At 34.7% G+C, this 21,776-nt stretch overlaps 1 protein-coding gene across 4 annotated transcripts in view; it reads left to right on the forward strand.

Annotated features, from left to right (window-relative positions):
• Positions 1-21,776, forward strand: part of RASA2 (RAS p21 protein activator 2) — a 120,321-nt gene that overhangs the window by 29,590 nt on the left and 68,955 nt on the right. For all 4 annotated transcript variants that reach the window (XM_037736831.1, XM_017523740.2, XM_017523741.2 and 1 more), the window contains exons 4-5: positions 10,268-10,362; positions 20,967-21,043. In XM_037736831.1, coding sequence (XP_037592759.1) covers positions 10,268-10,362; positions 20,967-21,043 — 172 coding nt within the window. The remainder of the gene's footprint in view (positions 1-10,267; positions 10,363-20,966; positions 21,044-21,776) is intronic.

Here is a 21,776-nt window from a genome sequence, read left to right on the forward strand (position 1 = left end):
TTTGTAGAAAAGTGTTTTATTTTAACCACTTTCTTGTTGGTGAGCATTTACGTTTCCAAATTTTTGGCATACTTAATGGTGTTGCTATGAACAAATGTCCTTTGGCATAAATTTTTGCATGTCTGTTTTTCCCCCAGGATAAATTCTTAGAAGTAAAAATACTGGGTTAAGGAGTATGAAAGTTTTTATGATTTTTCTCTGCATATTTCTATCCCCACCCGCCCCACACAGTATCATACTGATGTGGACTACAGAAATATTGTACTAATTTACATTTCCCCAAGGATGTCTTGGGCATAACCATTTTACCACCCCTTGGCCATTCTTGCATATTATCATTGAAAAAAATTTTCCAATATGATAGGTGAAAAATAATACATTATTATTTTAATGTGAGTTTCTGATTGTGAAGGAATTTGAGGAATTTTTCATATGTTTATTGGTCTTTATAGTTTTCTTCTATGAATTAATTGTTCATTTCTTTGCCTATTTTTCTTTTGGTTTGAGTTCTAATTTTTGTTTATTCCTAAGCATTCTTATTTTTAGTTATGTTAACTTTTGTCAGCTATATATACCAAATACTCTTTCACAAAAGGCATTTTCTTAGTTTTTATTCTTATCTGCCTGTGTGTCACATTTCACTCTCTTGATTGCTTATTCAGTTTGTTGAGAGTGAAAGAAAAGACATTTTCACGGTGATGTATTTTTTTTAGATATTTTTCTCCCTCCTAAGGCTTCTTATATATAGACTCTTCTGTTTCTAGCAAACTGTTAATTGTAGATCACCCTTGAAGCTGCATCCTCAATTCAGTTAAACATTTACCAAACACCTCTCTGTGGCACACAAAGGATGGGACTTTTAAGATGAATAAGACTCAAGTTGCCCCCATGCTATCAGAGAGGCAGACTTTTAGTCTAATACTAGTATATTAGGGTCTGTGCTGGAGATTTGAGCAGAGTACTTGGAGAGAATAGTAGGGAGAACAGCTCGTTTTATTTGGTAGGAGGTTAACAGAGACTACATAGGTAGGAAAAGGAAGAACAGTTTCTTTTTTTTTTTTGAGATGGCATCTTACTGTGTCACCAGGCTGGAATACAGTGGCACGATCTCAGCTCACTGCAACCTCCGCCTCCTGGGTTCAAGGGATTCTCTTGCCTCAGCCTCCCGGGTAGCTGGAATTACAGGCATACACCACCACACCCAGCTAATTCTTGTATTTTCAGTAGAGACGGGGTTTCACCATGTTGATCAGGCTGGTCTTGAACTCCTGACCTCATGATCCACCCGCCTTGGCCTCCCAAAGTACTGGGATTACAGGCATGACCTACCAGACCCAGCCAGGAAGAACAATTTCAAGGTGACAGGGATTGGCAGAAGCATAGGGGGGAAAATGAATTATGTTTGTGATGTATCTGCTGGTAGAATGTGAAGCTGAGGATATAAATTGGGACCAAGCCGTGGTGAACCCTAGAAACCATTCTTAATTCCAAAAGCTAAAGAATTTGGACTTTATTCTGCAGACAGTGGTTTTGAACCTTTTGAGATTGTATGTAACTATATATAACTGGTGTGTGTGTGTTATATGCATTTGTATTGCTAGAAACGAGTCTGCATACTGTATAATATACAGTTATATATAGTTATGTATGCACATGTATTTACATACAGTTACATATACACAGTTATATATACACACGCATATCATATGTTCTACTTTAAATATGTAATCTATATACATCAAGTTTGTAGTTTGGAAGTTACTGTTGTAGGCCATAAGAAGTTGTTGATTTAGAATAGGGAGAGATTCGAGGCAGGAAGTCCAACAAGTATGCTATTATCAAATGAAATGAGTTAGATAGAACAGTTGCAGTGGAAATACAGATGAGGGAATATATTTCAGGAGTTTCAGATAGAACTTAGTGACCAAGATGATAAAAGAGATGTGAAAGGAGAAGAGTTAAAAATGGTCTTGTTTGTATGGCTGTTATTAACTGAGATAAGGAACACAGCAAGAACATTCACTTTTGAATGAGAAGGGGAGAGGATGACTGGTTTTAAACAAGTTAAACTTGTATTACCTGAGTTACATCTTAGTGGACATTTTGGTTGACAATTGGAAATATAGATCTGAAGCTTAGAGAAAAGATCTAGAGACGTAGATTTGAGAGTTATTAGCATTAAGTGATAGGTGAAGCCTGCGATGGAATGAATGAAATTACTTGGGAGTAGATAAGGAGGGTTTCAGAGAAGAGGCTTGAAGATAGATAAGGCATATCAGGAAGTAGAAAGAGAGATAGGAGAGATTAATATCACAGAAGATAAGGAAATCTTTTAATGTCAACAACTAGAGAAAGGTAGTTTCAGATAAGGATTGATAGAGGCTATTGATAATTATTAATAACCTTTGAAAGAATATGTAACTTTGACCATCATGATATCTTGAGAAAACGTTTAATTTTCATAGCCCCTTTACGTATGTTATTATCTTAATGTAGTATTTCTTGAAAAGGCCTTTAAGGGCTTTTAAATAGCAGCATAAAGTTGAGGTTTATGATTTCCAGAAGTTGGCTTTTTTTGTTTATTTTTAAAGTAAAAATCAATTTTAAGTAAAATAATTTCTAGTAAAAATCTATTCTTTAGGGAGTGGTGTCAGAAAGCTGTAACTTGGTATGAGAACTTTTTCTTAAATGTTTATTCTTTCTAAGGGATACAATTTTTACATTTAACAGAAAATTCTTTTTTCCTTTCACATATAGAATTGTTTTTAAAATAAAGACAGTACATACCCTTTAAGGTTGGAAGTAGTTGATGGTTTTACTAACAAATTTTTAACATTTTTGTAATTTAATAACATTCTCCATTAACGCGTAAAGTTGTTTATTCTTTTAATTTTGAGCTATTGGAAGTAGAATTTTCTTAATTTATAATTTGGAGTTGCTCAACTGTAGACTAAACAATGCCATAGCATTTTCTGGAAGTGAAACGAGCTAGAATTGAGAGAATCATCTTTTAAACTTAAGATTTGAGATTCTGTACAAATTGGGTATAGATAGATAGCTTTTCGGGATTTTTTATTTTTAATTATGTGAGTAATGTATTTTTGTTGTTGTTGTTACTCATTTATTTCACATTTATTCTCATTCCACCTGGTGAGGAGAGGAAGGAATCATGCACTAACACACAGAGATTGTGCTATTTTTCATTCTTTCTGATAGAATTAGGATCCAGATTCTAATTGTCTTCAAGATCTGGATCAGTCAATAGAGATGGACCACTGCAGTGGAGGGCCCAGGGCTGCTGGGAGAAAGGCAGGATACATCTATGGAACTGACCATGGTGGGTTCATGTTCCAGGGCTCCCATCCAGGTACCTGAGCATTTTCCTTATAGATCACAGGTGTTGGGGCCCACATTGACTCCTGAAAGGCTATGGAAATGCCATAGGCCTGAGGCTGGTGCTTGTGAGGTGCGAGGTCAGCCACATCTGCACAGGGAGGACCTGAGAAGATGCTGATACTCCATCTGTGTCCCAGAATCCTGTGCAGGGCCTCTCTATAAGGACATGGCAATGATTGATACCTTGGCCTCTGTTTGGCCTCATGAATAGTGAAGTATAAGTCTAGCAAGTTTATCAGCATTTGGAGACATTCCTGTCAGCTCTTCTTCATACCCCTCTGCTTCAGACGCTGGGCAGTTGTTTTTGATACCATATGATACTTCTTACCCTGTACACTTCATGCTTAAGAAATTCCCATTCTTGCAGGAAACTCAGGATTTCCTGGTCACTCCATGGTTTAATTAACCAGACCGAGGGCTTTTCTGGTCCTTGGGCTGCTTTTTTCTACTTCGTTTTCTGGATGTTTCTGGTAGCTTCAGTCTGAAGTTTCACTTTCTCTATTTTTAATTCCTGCATTTTCTCCTGGGATTCTTCTTACTGTGTCTGCAGAGCCTGTTCCTAGGCTGGTGGTACACTGGCATGCACTCTGCTCTAATGGAACCTAGGAGAATCAGGAGGAGCCTGACTGTGGAAATGTGTTTGCTTTTCTCCCCTTCTCATGTATGGATATTTTTGTTTTTGTGAAAAAATTTAAAATTATGACATAGATAATACTAAATTATTATTATTATTTTTTTTTGAGATGAAGACTTGTTCTGTTGCCCAGGCTGGAGTACAGTGGCACCATCTCAGCTCACTGCAACCTCTGCCTCCTGGGTTCAAGTAATTCTGCCTCAGCCTCCTGAGTAGCTGAGATTACAGGCACCTGCCACCATGCCTGGCTAATTTTTATATTTTTAGTAGAGGTGAGGTTTTACCATTTGACCAGGCTGGTCTCGAACTCTTGATCCACCTGCCTTGGCCTCCCAAAGTGCTGGGATTATAGGCGTGAGCCACTGTACCTCGCTTAAATTACTTTTGACCACTGCTCCCCCACCCCCCAGTCTTCTTCCCAGAGGTAATAATTGTTATTAATTTGGGGCATAAGTGCTATATTAGGCAACTTTATATGCCAGGAACAGTTAGTACAAAAACTGAATTAAAAAACTTGAGAGCTAGATCCATGCTACAAAAAGATAGGAAATTGTAAAGTTAATGTTACTATGTGATGTATTCTTCTAATGTGTAGTTTCTTCTTAAAATGAGAGAAAAAGAGAAAAACTTTAAGCATATATTTTTATTTCCAGTGAGGATTCTAATAATACTGAAACTAAAACATAAATGTTTTACCTCCTAATATGTATTTTTTAATTATTTTATTTTTCAAGAGCTCAAATAAGTAAACTATGACTATTTTTCTAGAGCTCAAACAAGTAAACTATGACTATTTTGCTAGATTCTGGCAGTTGCCTCCCACCCTTCACCATGCCATCTTGGTTCAGAACCATAGAGAGATGAAAGGATTTTACTAGAATGTCAGAGACCTGAATACCAACCATGACTATGTCACTGTCTGTCTATGTGATCTTTATTGAGCATTTTCTTAGGCTTGGTTCATCTATAAAATAAGATTGTGTTTAAAATAGTTAAGGTATTTTCCAACACTTTGAATTGTAATTTCTGCTGACATTTAGCTTTTAAGCAAAATTTACTGTTTATAAATTGCCTGTGGCTACATTTTGGTGTCTGTTTGCAGAGGGACTATATCAGTTATCTACTGCTATGTAGCTACTCCAATACCTAGAGGCTTAATACAGCTACATACATTTACTCATGATCCTGTTGTTTGTGAATTTGAGCTGAACCCAGCTAGGTGGTTCTATGGCTTGTCTTGCCTGGGACTGATGTGCAGTTATTTGGGAGATTGAGGCTGGCTGGTCTGATTCATATGTCTGGTTGGTGCTGTTAGCTGGACCTTCCTCACCACATGGTCTCATGGTTGGTTCTAAGAAGGCAAGCCCTAATGCACATGTGTGTCACATTTGCTGATGTCCCATTCGTAAAAGCAAGTCACATATCTAATCCCAGAGTCAGTGCTATAGGGAATCTCACAATGGTGTAGATACTGGAAAGTATGGCGGCTATTAATATACCGTCTACTACAAAGACCAAAATGTATCTATTGAAACCTCATACACTAAGGCTTCAAAGTGCTGCTATTGTCTCTAAATTACTGCTGTTGACTGTCTGCCAGAATTTGTTCAGTCTTCTGGTCCTGTTTCATTTTTACATAGGCAGTAACACTTGTCACTTTTTAATCTCCTCTTTTAGCCATTTCTGCTTGTGCTCAAGTAGGAACAGGACCATCAGGATTTTGCCAGTTGGTTAACTGTATCAGACTGAAATTTCTAATAATGTATCTGAAAGTGGGTCCCATGGGTAACACGGTATTTACCGATAGCAAGAAAATGCTGCTGAAAAATGATATTAGAAAGCTTAAAATGCTTTTTTTACTTAAAGATCAACAAAGGTGGTTTCTGTGCCCACAGTTCCTTCATTTCCTTTTTTATTTCCTTTCTTTGTCTGGTTTTAAGGAACTAATACAGCATCTGGTGAGTATATGTTTGGTTTTAAGCTCTTTCTGTGAGTTTGTCAAGACAGTGAGGAAATTAAGTACTGATTTTAAATGATTTGTTGGGAAGTTTGTTTCGTTTCTTTTTTTTTTAGGAGACAGGAATCTCACTGTGTTGCCCAGGCTGGACTTGAACTCCTGGGATCAAGCAGTCCTCCTGCCTCAGCCTCCCAAGTACCTGGAACAGCAGGCATGCACCACTGCACCCAGCTGTGTTTGATTTTTTTTTTTTTTTTGACATTAGTAATTTCATAGCTAGTGAAATTATGAATTAACTTTGTTTAAAATAGTAATCACCGGCTTGGCACAGTGGCTCATGTCTATAATCCCAGCACCTTGGAGGGCCAAGGCAGGTGGACTGCTTAAGCTCAGAAGTTGAAGACCAGCCTGGGCAACATGGTGAAAACCCATCTCTATAAAAACTATAAAAATTAGCCAACTGGGACCAACTATAAAAATTAGTTCCAGCTACTTGAGAGGCTGAAGTTGGAGAATCACCTGAGCCCAGGAGGTTGAGGCTGCAGTGAGTTATAATCATGCTACTGCACTCCATCCTGGGAAACAGAGCAAGACCCTGTCTGGGAAAAAAAAAAAAAAATTAAAAATAAACAAAAGAAAATAGTAAACACTAAAACAATCTTTGGAAACATTAGAGGCACAAAAAAGGTTTTTAAGATCATTAAGCTAAAGTCATTCTAATTCAGAGGAGGCACATTAGATGTAGAGTTTCTAATAAGTAATTTATTAGAGAATTTGACACTAGATTATGTAATTAGTGTTTGTGTTGGAAGGAACACAAACAGGCATACCTTGGTTTCGAAATCTGGCTTCTGCACCTGTTAGAGGCAAGTTTAAAAATATTGTTCGCCTTTCCTCATCTGTAAGATGGAGATTATACCCTCTGACTCCAAGATTGTTATGAAAATTAGACAAGAAAATATATAAGAATGTCTCCTACCTGGTAGACATTCTGTAAATGCTGGCTTTTCTTTCAGTTCAGTGCTGTTTCCACTGTATCGGGCTGCCGACCTTTTACTGTTAATGTCTGCTCAGTGATAAAACAACAAAACAGAATCATGAGGCTTTTTTTTTATTCTGTTCATATTTCAGAAACTTGTTTCTTCCTTCCCCATCCCTTTTGTCACCCTCTCCTATACTTCCTTCTCATTTATCCTCCCACCTTTTTTTCTCCTTCATTCTTTGCCTGCCACCTAATGACTTCAAATATTTTTCTTATTTTCCTGTGCCCTTCTTATATATCAGTTTCTCTAACTTTGTGGGATCATGTACTCTTTCTTCCCTGCTTCTTCAGGCCAGATAAACTCATGCAACTAGATCTTTATATATCAGAAACTGACATCTTAAAAAGGAACTTAATAAGAGCTGACAATAAAATTGCACATTATTCTCAACTCTCAGATGGCTTATTTATGCAGCTAGTCAGAGAAGGGTTTCCCTCTCATAGGACAAGAAACATTCAACTCTTCAGTGACAGTGAATGTCATGATACTCACGACGTGGAATAGGAGGAAGAGGCTCTCTTCTAGAATACATTACCTGTGAGACTAAGAGAAAATTCTCTTTTGGAAAGGCACCTGTGACAGTGGGGATGTATTTCCAGTGATCTGAGATTAGTGAGTCATAAGTAGGACAGGTAGATTTCTACTCTAGTTTTTAGGAGCATTGTTACTTAAACAGAGTTTAGATAAACGGGAAGCCTAGAAATAAAATCAGCATTTACAACACAGTGCCATTGTGATTCTTGAATGAGGGAATGAATTTGTCAAACCAATATATTCCTAAACTTTGTAAAAAACCCTGTTTTTTAGTTTGGGGCTTGTTTTAGTGATATATGTATTATATGTGTGTACATATGTACATCTATATACATATTCATAAATTGTGTACAAAACTAAAAATTATGGAAGTTATAAAGTAGAAATTTCACCAGAAGTCTACTGATTCATTTCTGGATGGTAAGTAAACGCTCTTAAAATTATGTGCCAGATATTATCTGTGCCTTTTTCTGGGGAGAGGACATAAAAGATACACAGTTACAAATATTCTTAAAGGGAGGGGAATGGTTCTCAAAAGGAAAGAGCTTCAGCTATAGGATGTATAGATTTATTTCTGCATGTACATATATATATATTTGAGTATCAAACGTTATGCATTGCCTTAACATTTTATTTACATCTGGTGTGGAATCAGTGATAATCAGGACTAGCTGACAGAATTACAACAATCATTTGTGGCATACAATATTGAATACTTTGTCATAACTTTATATCCTAAGCCATAACTAGTATTATATGGATTTCCCAGGAATTTGATACAGATAAGACATTCCAGAGATTTGTATGATTTGTCTCTTATCCTAAACTCTTCCTGTAGTTTAAGGAATATTTGAGTATTCCAGTTAGTGCCTGAATTTTATATTTGGCTTTATTTAGTACTATAAGAATTTCTGTTTTGCCATCATTTTTATCTTAAATTTAACCAAAAAAGAACTGAAATACATTATTTCCCTAGTGCCATTTTCTACATGATTTGAGTGAACTATAAATGCTATATATTCATATAAAGATTTTGATCTTCAACTTACATTTTATCCAAAGTATTCGAAAGAAAGTTGGGAAGATATATATTTGTTATCAGGACCAATTTATTTTATTTTATGTGTTTTAACTTCATGTATTAATAGACATACAAAGATGAATTTTCAATAGGCCTCCTTTGATTTTTTTTTAAGAATTTACCACTCTATAATAAAATATAGCTGTGTACTGTAGTGTTTTCTTTAAAATTAGATGTATCGGTTGTCTTCATAGTTTGAATTCCAAGACATGAATGAGAGAAGCTTATCAAAAACTGTAATGTGGTTACATTCTAAAAATAACAGTTTTATTGAGATGTGATTCATATACCATCAAATTAACTCTTTCAAAGTATACATCATATTTGCAACTTGTTTTTCAGTGATTCAGAAAAAGAATCATTATATACATTAGAGGAAGAGAAACATGATAAAAGTTAATAGTAGGGGAATCTGAGTAGAGAATATGGAGGTTTTTGGTGTGTAGTTCTTGCAACTTTGTTTGAAATTATTTCAAAATATATCTTTTTTTCTTTTTCCCAGCACTAATGGCTTGGGTGAATTAGAATATTTTTTAAATTACAAAAAGTGTATGGTGTGGTGGGGGCCTTAATATATTCACAGAGTTGTGTAACCATCACCACTATCTAATTCCAGAATAAAATTTTAAGCATAGTTTTTGTTTGTTTTCCTGTTCTTTCCTTTTTCTTGATATACAAAAGTTAACATATCTTGACAGAAAAATTTCTGTGCAATGTTCTTACAGTTTTAAAATGTTGAACTAAAAGACCGAGGTATGTCATAAGTACAAGGAAATAGAGTAGAATTAGGGCACATAAAATGAAAATTCTTGCTTGACAAAGAATTTGTTGAAACTTTTATGTAGAACTCTGGAATAAATCGTCAGTGTTATGCAAAACTGTGTCTACTTCTTAAAACTTGAATTGAGGAAGGAAATGCTTTCTACCAAGATGGCATATACTTTATTATAAGAACATTTCTGTTTCTTCCTCTCATACTACTTTGTTCATTGTACTGTATCTTCCCCTGAGGGGGTTTAAACTTTAAAGAACTGCCTTAATTTTTGTATTCGTTGGAGCAACATAATCAGTGTTTGCAATGTTTTGATAAAAGTACATTTTTAATAAAATTGTTATAAACTCCCATAATTTTCAAGTCAGTTTTCACTTTTGTTAATGATGTAGGATATTGTTCTTCCTTTCCTCTTAATCGAATTTATAAACTCTTACTAAATGCATATACATCTGCTCTAGAACATATTATTTGTTCATAGTGTCAAAAAATAGGGAAGATTAGTTTGCACTACCATTGTACCTTGTTTTTTATAATGAGTGTACTCTGGGTAAAAATGTGAATCTGAATAAGCACTAAAAAATGCAGTTGCATGTAAATACAATTGAGGTCCTATCTAATCCCCTGATTCAAAATGACCCAGACAGAGGTCTGCCAAGGGACAAGGAGAAATAAGACATTTTTTCATTCTTTAGAATATAGAAAAAGGCTTTATAAAAATGGATTTTTATGTCCATAGGTACAAATTATTTTAAAATATTTTCTATAAAGTATTATATAAAACAGTGCTAATGAGTCTTAGGATTATACAAAGCATGTTTTCTTATATTGTTTTACTTATTTTCTTTAGGAAAAGTAGCCATCAAAAAAGAAGACCTGTGTAATCACAGTGGCAAAGAAACCTGGTTTTCGTTACAGCCTGTTGACTCCAATTCAGAGGTTCAGGTAAATATTAAGGCTTATATAATACAAGAGATTGTCACAGGAAATGAGTGAAAAATGAACTAATTAAACTAGTTCATGAAAATAGAGCATATTATACCTTATTTTAAATTCCGACATCAAATATTATAGACCTTTGGGTAATATAGAACAGGAAGGTAATGGCTTTGCCACATTGTTTCAAGAATAATGTTCATGCGTATGTATGTGTGTAGATTTGGGGAGATTAGGGCATTTCTTTCTTACCTTAGTTCTTCTGTTTGAGTCATAATAGCAAATTATTTTTTTTCTTTAAGGGGAAAAGCTTTAGGGGAAAAGATGTGTTTTATCAACTCTGATTTTGGGAAGAATCCCTGGAAGTCTGATTTCATCTGGCCTGATCAGGATTCTCTGTTTTATCTCTTGTAAACTGAACTTGGGGAAATGTTATTCATTTAAACCCTGCCTGAGCCCACTGTGCACAGCCTTCACTCCCACACCCACCTTTCCTGTTGTTCACCTCGCTTTTTATTTGAAAGGGTATCATTACTGTTTAATCTCTTTTTTCTTTTTACCAAAATAAGAGACCTTTTTCAGATCCTGTATGTGAATAAAGATGTGTGTTTAGCCATGTAGCTGAAGTTTCTATTTGTTTTTAGAAAATCTGAGTTGCTCTGTCTTAGAAATTATTATTTCTATCTAAAGGGAATCTTTCTGTTGTAACTTTATTTATTTATAAAATATGGTAAGGATTGTGAAACCATTTCCCGAGGGCATAATTGCAGCAGGATTCTTCCTCTCTAAAAGAAGTTATAATTTGCCACTGTGACTCAAAGAGAAGTTTAAGACAAGAAAAAAGTGCTACACCCACACCACAGATAATTTGCAACTAAGTGCCTGTGTCTCCATTTCATCATAATCTCTCAGACATTCTCTTTGATTATTAAATTCTCAAAAAATTATTTATGCACTAAAACCCCTTCTTAACTACAAAATATAACATACTTTTCCTGTTTAGCCTACTTTGCCATGTTTTAATGTTCTTATCTTTCCATATGACCATAGCTATGACTCAGATCCCAATTGTACAATATTGTAAATGATCCATGTTAGAGGCAATGTGAAGAAGTGGAAAGGGTTTCAATTAAAAGGCAGAAAACTTAGGTCCTAGTTTTCATATGTAGTTACTTAAATGACATTGAATTTCATTTCTATGAAGTGAGAATAAAAGTTGCCATATTTAATTCATGTGGTTGTGAGAATTAAGTGAAACATCTGTAAGAATAGTTTAAAAGCTGTTAATGCTATACGAATGTAAAATATTACCAGCAGTCAGTCTGGTAATATTTCATTACCAAAAGGCAGATATGAAAGTTTTAAAGTACCAGTTTTTCTTCTAATAGTTTTCACAAAAGGCAATATAGGAAAAGGCTTTGAAAATTTAATATAAACTGAAATTTTATGAATCATTGAATTTCATAAAACTCATAAATGTTACGAGTTTTATATACATTTGCTAAATGATTTAAGAGTTCCAGCTCTCAAAAGGTAGAAATCTATATAGAATACTCTTCATAGAGTTTTGGGAGATGGTACTAGAGATTAGTACAGAGACACAAACCTTTATTTGATGGTGTGTGTGTATATATGTATGTATGTGTATATACATGCGTTACATATGCATGCGTATGCTTATTTATAGATAATACACATATATATGTATATGTTCATGTGTGTGTATATATATATACATAAACATTTGAGAGATATATATCTCATCTATGAAATGAAAATTCGTGGAAGCAGCAGTTACCTATTAGATGTAATATAGTTACCTTAAAATCTGTGCAAGTTATTTTCATGAGTATGAATTATTAAACTTTACAACTCTTTTGTCTTAAATGACAATAAGATTTACCCACTATTTAAAATAGATTTTAAAAGGAAAAGTACCTTAGGGGGTGAGAGACACATATAACACTTTCGGGTTAATATGGTACCATTGAAAATGTTGTCGTCTGGCCCCAGTACTGATATGGGAATACTAAATTAACTTTGTGAGTCTAGAAAAGATAGAAAATCATTCCATGGTTCATACAGTCTTACTTTGTTAATAAATTTGTTCACTTCCATAAACTTTATAAAATTTTACAAAAATAGGAAACATAAGAGCAATGGGAAATAAGTGAAAGCTATTAAACAGATTGAGTTCAACAGGAACTTAGTCTGATAATTACTATTGGTAATTATACCAGTATATTCTAAGCACAGTACTAAGTACGTAATGTCATTTAATTTTCAGAATAGATTATGAGGTAAATAGCATTACCTCCATTTTACAAATATGGCAAATGAAATTCACAGAGGTTAAATGTGTTCTCCAAAGTTACAGAACTACTAAGTAGTAGAAACTTGATTCCAAAAGAGATCTGTCCGATTCTAATACTCCTAACCACAGTGCCTTTACTGTCTTCACTATTCTGTACAAGTCATAAAAAAAAAATCAATAGATTAGGAGCATCACTTAAGTAACATCTGAGTGTAAGGAACAGAAGTCTGCTCAGATTTGCTCAACGGAAATGGAGAGGGCATTAGAAAGCTCCTAAGAGTTTCTTGGAATGTCATTATGGGAACTTTACGTGGCCAGTGTGAGCTAGAAAGTTGTCAGGCATTTGCAGAGGAGCTGCACCTTAAGTGGAGGTTAGATTCTTAGAACAACAGACATTAAAATTTACATAGGTTCATCTGTAAAATGAGTATGTAAAATAAAAAGTTTTAAAAATTTGCATAAGTTTCACTTATTTTTAAAAATAATTTAGTTTCTTATAAAATACCTTAAGGCATTGGGTGATTTGTTTGTTTTTGGTTGACAATTACATAAAATAATTGGCTTTCATTCTGGACCATGGTAAATGAAAACTATATACTGTATCTTTAAACTTTAAACCCCCACACTCAGTACTGCAGGTGGCACATGGAAACTGAGATCCACCGATCAATTCTTCCTATTCATATATATATTCACTGTGCTCATTGAGTATAAGTGCTCACTGTTTAAATACGGTTTTTTTCTCCCTTTCATGAAGTGAATAATGTTTTATTTCAGTCTTTTCCTCTCATTTTAATAACTATTCACTTTGCAAACTATAAAGGAAAGAAAAAATACCATTTAATTTTGAGATTCCATTGTATTCTTTTTGTATGTCTAATAAGACATGTCTCTTCCCCTGCTTCTCTCTGTAAATGTACTCCTTTTCTTGTTGAGATCTAAAAGAGGCCACACCAGTTTTTGAGTCTATGTTACCATACACCTTTCTAACGTCTATCATCTCACTCAGTTTTCTGCCACAATGTAGAGAGAAAATTTGGCTAGACTTGGGTCAGATGTCCACTGCAATCTAATTTGATATGGTTGGAGGGAACATTGCTGTAAGTCAGTCCATTTTGGGGCATTGGGTAGGCATGTTCGCAGAGGAAAGGGGTTTGGGTAGAGGAAATGATTGCATTGCTACCTCAGTGGGAGAGTTGCTTGTTTCCTAGTTCTACCACTAATTAGCATTTGTGCCCCAAATAATTGCTAGCCTATTGTTACCTGAGGATCTTATCTGTGAAATGATAAAGTCAGCATAAAGGGTTCCCTTGGTTGTGAAGTTCTAGGGAAACAACATGCAGAAATGTAATTTAGCTTTCAAGTGAAAAGACCCTAATAGTATTAAGATTGGCTTTATGCCAAAACAGTTGAAAAATTGTTAGGAACTATAACGTCTTTGAATTGTCTAGTTCAAAATATTAATATTTCATGAGTGTATTTTTCTACCTTTTTTTTTTTAATTTAGGTTTTGGCCTGATTCTTCCTTTTGTAATTTTTCCATCTGTGCTGAACCATTTTTTTTTCTCAACCAATTGTAATCTGCTTTCAGACTCTGCAGTGTGTCAGAGGGAGAACAAAAATGGTTCTTTTTACCAATGACTTTGTATGAATAAGTCTAGTGGACATTTTTCAGTCCTCATCTTACCTGATCTTCGAGCAGCTTTTGATACTGGTGACCACTCCCTTCATTTTGAAGCATTCCCTTCCTTAGTTTATGGTCCTAGTTTTTATCTACTTCATTTGGTATTCTTTCTCGATATTCTCTGCCGCATATGTGAAGTTAGTATGGGTTGTGCTGGTGCTTTCTATAAATCCTATTTTGGCTTCAGTGAACTGTAGCCGTGCTATTAGTTATTGGGTCCTGGAATGCACCAGAAAAATTTAAGTACTTATCCTTTCTTTATTTCTTAGGTACTATGATAAAAAGCATACTTTACATATGGTTGATTAAAACAGGCCAGGTGCTGTGGCTCCCGCCTGGAGTCCCAGCACTTTGGGAGGCTGAGGCAGACGGATTGCTTGACCTAGAAGTTCAAGACCAGCTTGGGCAGCATAGTGAGACCCCATCTCTATAGCAAAAAAATAGAGTGATTAAACCAAATCTCCCATGTGGAGAATTTGCTGCTCTCATTAATTAAGGAGTTTGTCTCACACAACTTGTCCAAGCAGTAAATCCAGATGTGCTATCAACCATATCCTATATGATGCAATTACTTAATAGGTCTTTACCAACAAGCACATCTTGAATTTCTGGATCATGCCGTAAATTATTGATTGTTTTATAGATTTTTTTTTAAAAAGCCTCTGCCTTACCTGTTTAAAAAGACATTTAAAAAGAAATGTAATGATTATAGCTAATAATATATATGCCAGGTTTTTAAAAACATGCCCTATTTAAGACATATTAAATATAAAAACATAATTCATTTTTGCAGGTTGCTTTTTTTAAACTTCATTTTAAATTTTTATATGTGAATTAACAAAGGAATGAACTATTCTAGATTATATTAAATACTTCTTTAAGGAGAAAACAGCACCTTCATAAAGAACTGCCGTTAATATAAGAGATACTAAATAAAACTTGTATTTTACTTTTTCATCTGTTGGGCAATTGTTTCCAATATTATTTATAAAGATAATTTCTATGTACTGAAATGTACATTAGAATATTAGAAATGTACATTAGGGATACTTTTCACCTCATGTTCTTCTTTGATTGTACTTCACTCTATTGTGCTCCACAGATACTGCATTTTTGACAAATTGCAGATTTGTGACAACCATGGGTTCAAGTGAATCTGTCTGCCTTATTTTTCCAACATCATATGCTCACTTCATGTCTCTGTGACAGCATTTTTTAGCAATAACGTATTTTAAAAATAAGATATGTATGTTGGTATTTAAGACATATTGTACTCTTAGTAGACTGCAATATAGTGTAAATGTAACATATGCACTAGAAAACCAAAAAAATTTTGTCACCTTGTGTTTAGATATTTGCTTTATTGAAGTGGTCTGGACCCTTAGACAGTATTTCCAAGGTATGCCTGTAAAACGTTTTTTTACCAGTTGAAACATATTAAGTTCTTTTATGTGAAAATTGTTGTTAAAATTTAGTATTTTGTGATAAAAACAAAATAAAGTTTAGAGAGGATTTTAAGTGCATGTATTGTATTTTGCTCAAATACCTCTGTATTTGTCTATTTTTGTGTTACTATAAAGGAATCTCTAAAGCTGAGTAATTTATAAAGGAAAGAGCTTTATTTTGACTTAGGTTCTTCTGCAGGCTATACAGGAAGTCTGGTGCTGCCATCAGCTTCTGGTGAGCACTTCAGGAAGCTTACAATCATGGTGGAAGGTGAAGGGGGAGCAGGCATATCACATGATGAGAGAGGGAGCAAGAGACAGAAGGCAGAGGTCCCAGACTCTTAAACAACTAGATCTCACATGAACTAACTAAGCAAGACTCACTTACCACCAAGGGGATGGCACTAAGTCATTCGTGAGGGATCTGCTCCCATAATCTAATACCTCCCACTAGAGGCCCCACCTCCAACATTGGGGGTCACATTTCAACCTGAGATTTGGAGGGACAAATATTCAAACTGTATCCACCTCCATTCATCTTATTTTCCCAAACTATATGCAGAAATTTAAATGGTATCTTCTATATGGTACCAAGAATATATGTAATATACAACTGAAATAATCACAGACATTTTCATGTGAAATTTTTGTAAAATTAATTGAAATAAAGTTAGCATATAAAATGCTAAATCTTCAGATAGTATCTGTATTACCCTGTTTTTACGCTGCTGATAAAGACATGCCTGAGACTGGAAAGAAAAAGAGGTTTAATTGGACTTAGAGTTCCACATGACTGCGGAGGCCTCAGAATCATGGCAGGAGGTGAAAGGCACTTCTTACATGGTGACGGCAAGAGAAAATGACAGAGAAGCAAAAGTGGAAACCTCTGATAAACCCATCAGATCTTGTGAGACTTATTCACTATTACGAGACTAGCACAGAAAATACTGGCCCCTATGATTCAGTTACCTCCCTCTGGGTTCCTCCCACAACATATGGGAATTCTGGGAGATACAATTCAAGTTGACACTTGGTGGGGACACAGCCAAACTATGTCAATATCAGAGTAATGTAAGTTCCTCAGAATGCTCCTTAATGCAAGGTAATCTCACGTTATAATTGCATATATCAGGCTAACATAATTAATGCTATGGAAGTCATATATAGCAATTCCTTCCAAGAATTTGGTTTATTTTTTGTTAAAGGTATATAATACAGTACAAGGTATCTGATCTTCCAACATTTTCTGATATACATGAAAAGTATACTGTCTTTGAGTTTCCTTTAAGAGATTGAATAATAAGAATGCAGTTGTAGACCAAATCACATTATGTGTTTATTATCAAACATAGTTCCTTGTTGGATTTTTTTTTTTTTGAGACAGAGTTTTGCTCTTGTTGCCTAGGCTGGAGTGCAACTTCCCACTCCTGGGTTCAAGTGATTCCCCTGCCTCAGCTTCCCAAGTAGCTGGGATTAACAGGTATGCACCACCATGCCCAGCTAATTTTGTATCTTTAGTAGAGATGGGGATTTTCCATGTTGGTCAGACTGGTCTCCGACTCCTGACCTCGGGTGATCCTCCCACCTCAGCTTCCCAAAGTGTTGGGATTACAGGCATGAGCCACTGCACCCAGCTTCCTTGTTGGATTCTTAATGTTACTTCTTTGTAGGTACTATCTCTGTTTTCTGTAGTCGCTTTTAGGATTTTCTTTTTCTATTTTCAGCAGTTTTACTATCCAGTGCCTAGGTATGGTTTTCTTTATATTTATTTTTCTTATTTGTCCCTAGGAGTTCTTGAATCTGTGACTTGTCTTCTATCAGGAAAATTCCAGGCAATTATCTCATCTCCTTTTTAATCTGTCCTGTTCTTTTTTTCTCTTCTCTGCTGTGACTCCAGTTACATGGATAATAGGGCATTTCACTATGTCTCATAAGTCTTCTATCCTTTTTCCCTCTCTGTGATTCATTGTGGATATTTTCTACTGACCTGTCTCTCATTTCACCAATCCTCTTTTCAGCTGTGGCTGCTCTACTACTAAATACGTCTTCATTTTGGTTTATTACTTAGTTTTAACTTTTTTATTTCATTCATTTTATAGTTTCTAGGTAGCTGCTGGATTTTTCATATTGTTTTCCATCTTTTAAAAAAAAAAAATAGCTATTTTAGGCCAGATGCAGTGGCTCACACCTGTAATCCCAGCACTTTGGGAGGCTGAGGCGGGAAGATTACTTGAGCCTGGCCAACATGATAAAACCCCGTCTCTACTAAAAATACAAAAATTAGCTGGGTGTGGTGGCATACGCCTGTATTCCCAGGTACTTGGGAGGCTGAGGCAGGTGAATTGCTTGAACCCAGGAGGCAGAGGTTGCAGTGAGACAAAATCATGCCACTGTACTGTGGCGTGGGTGACAGAGCAAGACTCTGTCTAAAAAAAAAAAAAAAAAGCTATTTTAAATTCTATCAGTTCCAATATCTGCATCTCTTGTAAATCCACTGCTTTTCTCATTTTTTTCCTCTTGGTTTTTGATCTTCTGGCATATTCTGTAATTTTTTATGGAATGCTGGAGATTGAAATATAAAATATATTGGAGATAATTTGAGGGTCTGAATGATATTTTTCCCCCAGAGAAGGTATATGATTCCCTACCAGCAACTTCTGTTTCTATCTTGTTGGATAGAACTATGTCATATGGCTATCTGTGGTCTCAAGGGAGGCCAAAAAATGTCAGTTTACTGGGCTCATAACTGCTCCATCAAAAAACAAAACACACACACACACACACACACACACACACACACAAATTTGTTTTGCTACAATCCAAATCTATAAAATGATTACAGATATAAGTAAAACTGAACTTTTGTGCAAAAAGAGACTAAAAAATGTTTCAAAATGTTCACAGACTTGAGTTTCTAAAACTGAAAAGCAGTTTTACATAAATTAAAACTGTTCATTTTTCTTTACTAAGAGCAACAAAGTAGTAGTAAAAACTTTGAAAATTAAATTGGTAATATAAACTCTTAAAATCTAGAGTAAAAAAGCAAAGAAAATCTGAAATTTCACCAATCAGAGGTAACTTCTATCAACATTTCAGTAGATGGTCTTATAATTTTATATATGTTAAGATTATAGTATGCACCCTATTTTGTGACTTAATTCTTTTGCTAAGTATCATATACACATTTCCATGTTAAAGTATATAATGAGTTAGTGTTTTACAGTTTAGAAATTATAATTTTCTTAATTTAACTCATAATGCCTTTTGACCTAGTATTCCACTGTAGCAGTAAGTATTTTGTGTCCGCTTGTTCTGTCCTCACACTTTTCTTGCCCAGGTTAATATATAATTATGTTATTGTTGATTAATACCTAAGGAATGTTTTATTTACTGGTCAGTGGGAGTAATGAACATATTAGGTAGGCTCTGACTCAGTAATAATGATTCTTGGTAGAATCTCATTAAAATCCTTTGGACTTGATATAGTACTATGATTTTAGTTGTAAACAAAATGATTATTTTTCTACTCTATTTTAGTAGTTTTTATTATCTTAAAACTAGAATAGATCCTAGACATTTCCTGAGAGAGAGCTGTGTTAGCATAAGATTTCTGTCATAAAATGTATACATATTAAAATAGTAAAACTGCTTTGAGATGCAAATTTTTGTAGTTGGCTTGCCTCCCTTGCTAGCCAAGTAATACATACATAGCACACAACAGAAAATATGATTTCAAAATTCTAGTTGAGTAATATTACAAATTACAGAACATGGACCTTCAAGATCACTGTTGAATAGTAGAGATTATAAATATTAAATGCAGGAATAATGAAAAATCTAGTTTATAAATTATATATGATTTTATAAATATTTATTTGTGCCTACATTTTTAGTGGCACATATATTTAGTGCCAGCTCCCCATAATTGCTATTAATTTTGCTACCACAGATGTGTTTGCTGCTTTAGACTTTAGCTTTCTTAGGCAGACTTTTGTTTTAAGATCCATCAGTATGTATTGCTCATCACTTACTGTTCATCTCACCCTAAGCTTTATAGCTGGTGGACCTCAGATTCATTATTGTATAAGTCCCCTTAAAATAGTGAGGGTGTTCCAGGTTAGGTTTCTGTTAAAGAATGTTAAAGGGATTGTTCTAAAGAAGAAATGTGACTACCAGATTATGAACTTTCCTACCTCTAATGAAATCACTCACATCATCAGCCCCTAGACATCACTCCCCAAAATCTCCACATGGCAATGTGGGAATTTGTCTTGTCAGCTGGGTGGAGGTAATCCAGTACTGATTCTTAACCAGTTTAGAATTGCTCATGATTAGTGCAGAATTGCTCATCACCAGTGGCAATGTAGAAATATCAATCTCTGGATTATATTGTTCCTAAGCCTTTGTTTCTTGAGAAGTTGATAGTTTGAATTCTTTTAAGCTTATACTACTTAATTTTTTTTTAATTCATCTATTAATGTCTCTTAAAGAAAGTACTCCTTTATTTTTAGTGTCTCATCTTTCCATCAAGACTTTTGGCCATATGTTATCTTTTGTTTATTGTCTTCCCAACTAGATTGTACGCTGCTTGTAAGCAGTGACTTACAACTTTGACATCTGTAGATTCCTACCCACTCCCACAGTGCCTTCTGAAACATAGTAGACATTCCATAAATCTTTATTGTTTGATCAAAGTAAGTAGAGACAAACTGAGTTTTATTGGATAAAACTTAGTCTTTAGTTATTTTAGAATTGTATGATTTCTCTGTCTTTTAATGATGCTGCTTCTGTCCTTAATGCTGGTTCATCTTTCCTGGAAAAAGCATCCTACATTTTATAGTTTGGTTTTATCTCAGAATTTCCTTAAATTTAGGTATTATCTTTCTTTTTAGCCTGTGATAATTAGACACATAAATATTTTTTGAACTGGGCATAAAATTCTTAAATTTGAATACCATGTTTGACATAAGCATTTGTTTCGTATCTTTCAGAACTTTGATCTATGATTTTGGTTATTAGGCATTTGACAAACAGTGTAGCCAAAGCCATGTGCTAGTGGTCAGTGGATAGTTCATTATTATGACTGTTTTAAAAGGCATATACCTTTAATATTTTGTCAGTAAAATAGACTACTCAGTTTGTAATTTTTTTTTTTTTTTTGTCATTATAGGGTAAAGTTCACCTTGAATTAAAACTGAATGAACTGATAACGGAGAATGGAACTGTATGCCAGCAGCTTGTTGTACAGTAAGCATATTTCTTTTACCAGAATCAACTAGAAATAATTCTCCATTTTGTAGTCTTTTCATCTTAACTCCTTATTTTAACTTCAGACACTTTTTTCAGAAATGAAATTCTGCTATGTCATTTCTTTTGTGAAGTTGATTTTCAATTTAATTTTCTCATATTTAGTCTCAGGTTATGGTGAGTCATTAATTTATTCAACTAACATTTATTGAATATGGGTTAAATGATATATATGGGCATTAAGGATAAGAGTGTCTAACTCTCTGGCATTGGAGAGTTGAAAAGGCTTCCCCGAGAAGATCCGCTAGAAATTGTCATACCACAGAGCAGAGCTTTAGAGACCTTGGAGCTAGAATACCCACCCAGAGAATACCACTATTGATTTATACCTACTTTGAATTCCTTTTTACCTCTTCTACCCTCAAGTCATTTTTTACCACCCAGACTCTAATCTCCTGACTGTTCTGGAAATCAAGCCCAATTCCCTACTCTTTTCCTCCCCTCCAAGCCCTTACTCTGTGTTATAAACAGACTGCCAGATATCCTTTACTTCTTATGGGTGTTTTCTCTGTTTTTGCATTAGTTGACATCTGAATATCCCATGAAGTACTGCGGTTCTGTCACAACCTTCTCAGTCAGAGGCTTTGTTTTTCTGTCATGTCCACATATCGTAAGGCCAGGGAGTAGAGTAGCTATTACTCTCTTGTTGCTGCTCCAGACTGTAACTTGTTGT

The sequence above is a fragment of the Cebus imitator genome, unplaced genomic scaffold (assembly GCF_001604975.1).
Source record: "Cebus imitator isolate Cc_AM_T3 unplaced genomic scaffold, Cebus_imitator-1.0 Scaffold30, whole genome shotgun sequence".
NCBI classification, from domain to species: domain Eukaryota; kingdom Metazoa; phylum Chordata; class Mammalia; order Primates; family Cebidae; genus Cebus; species Cebus imitator.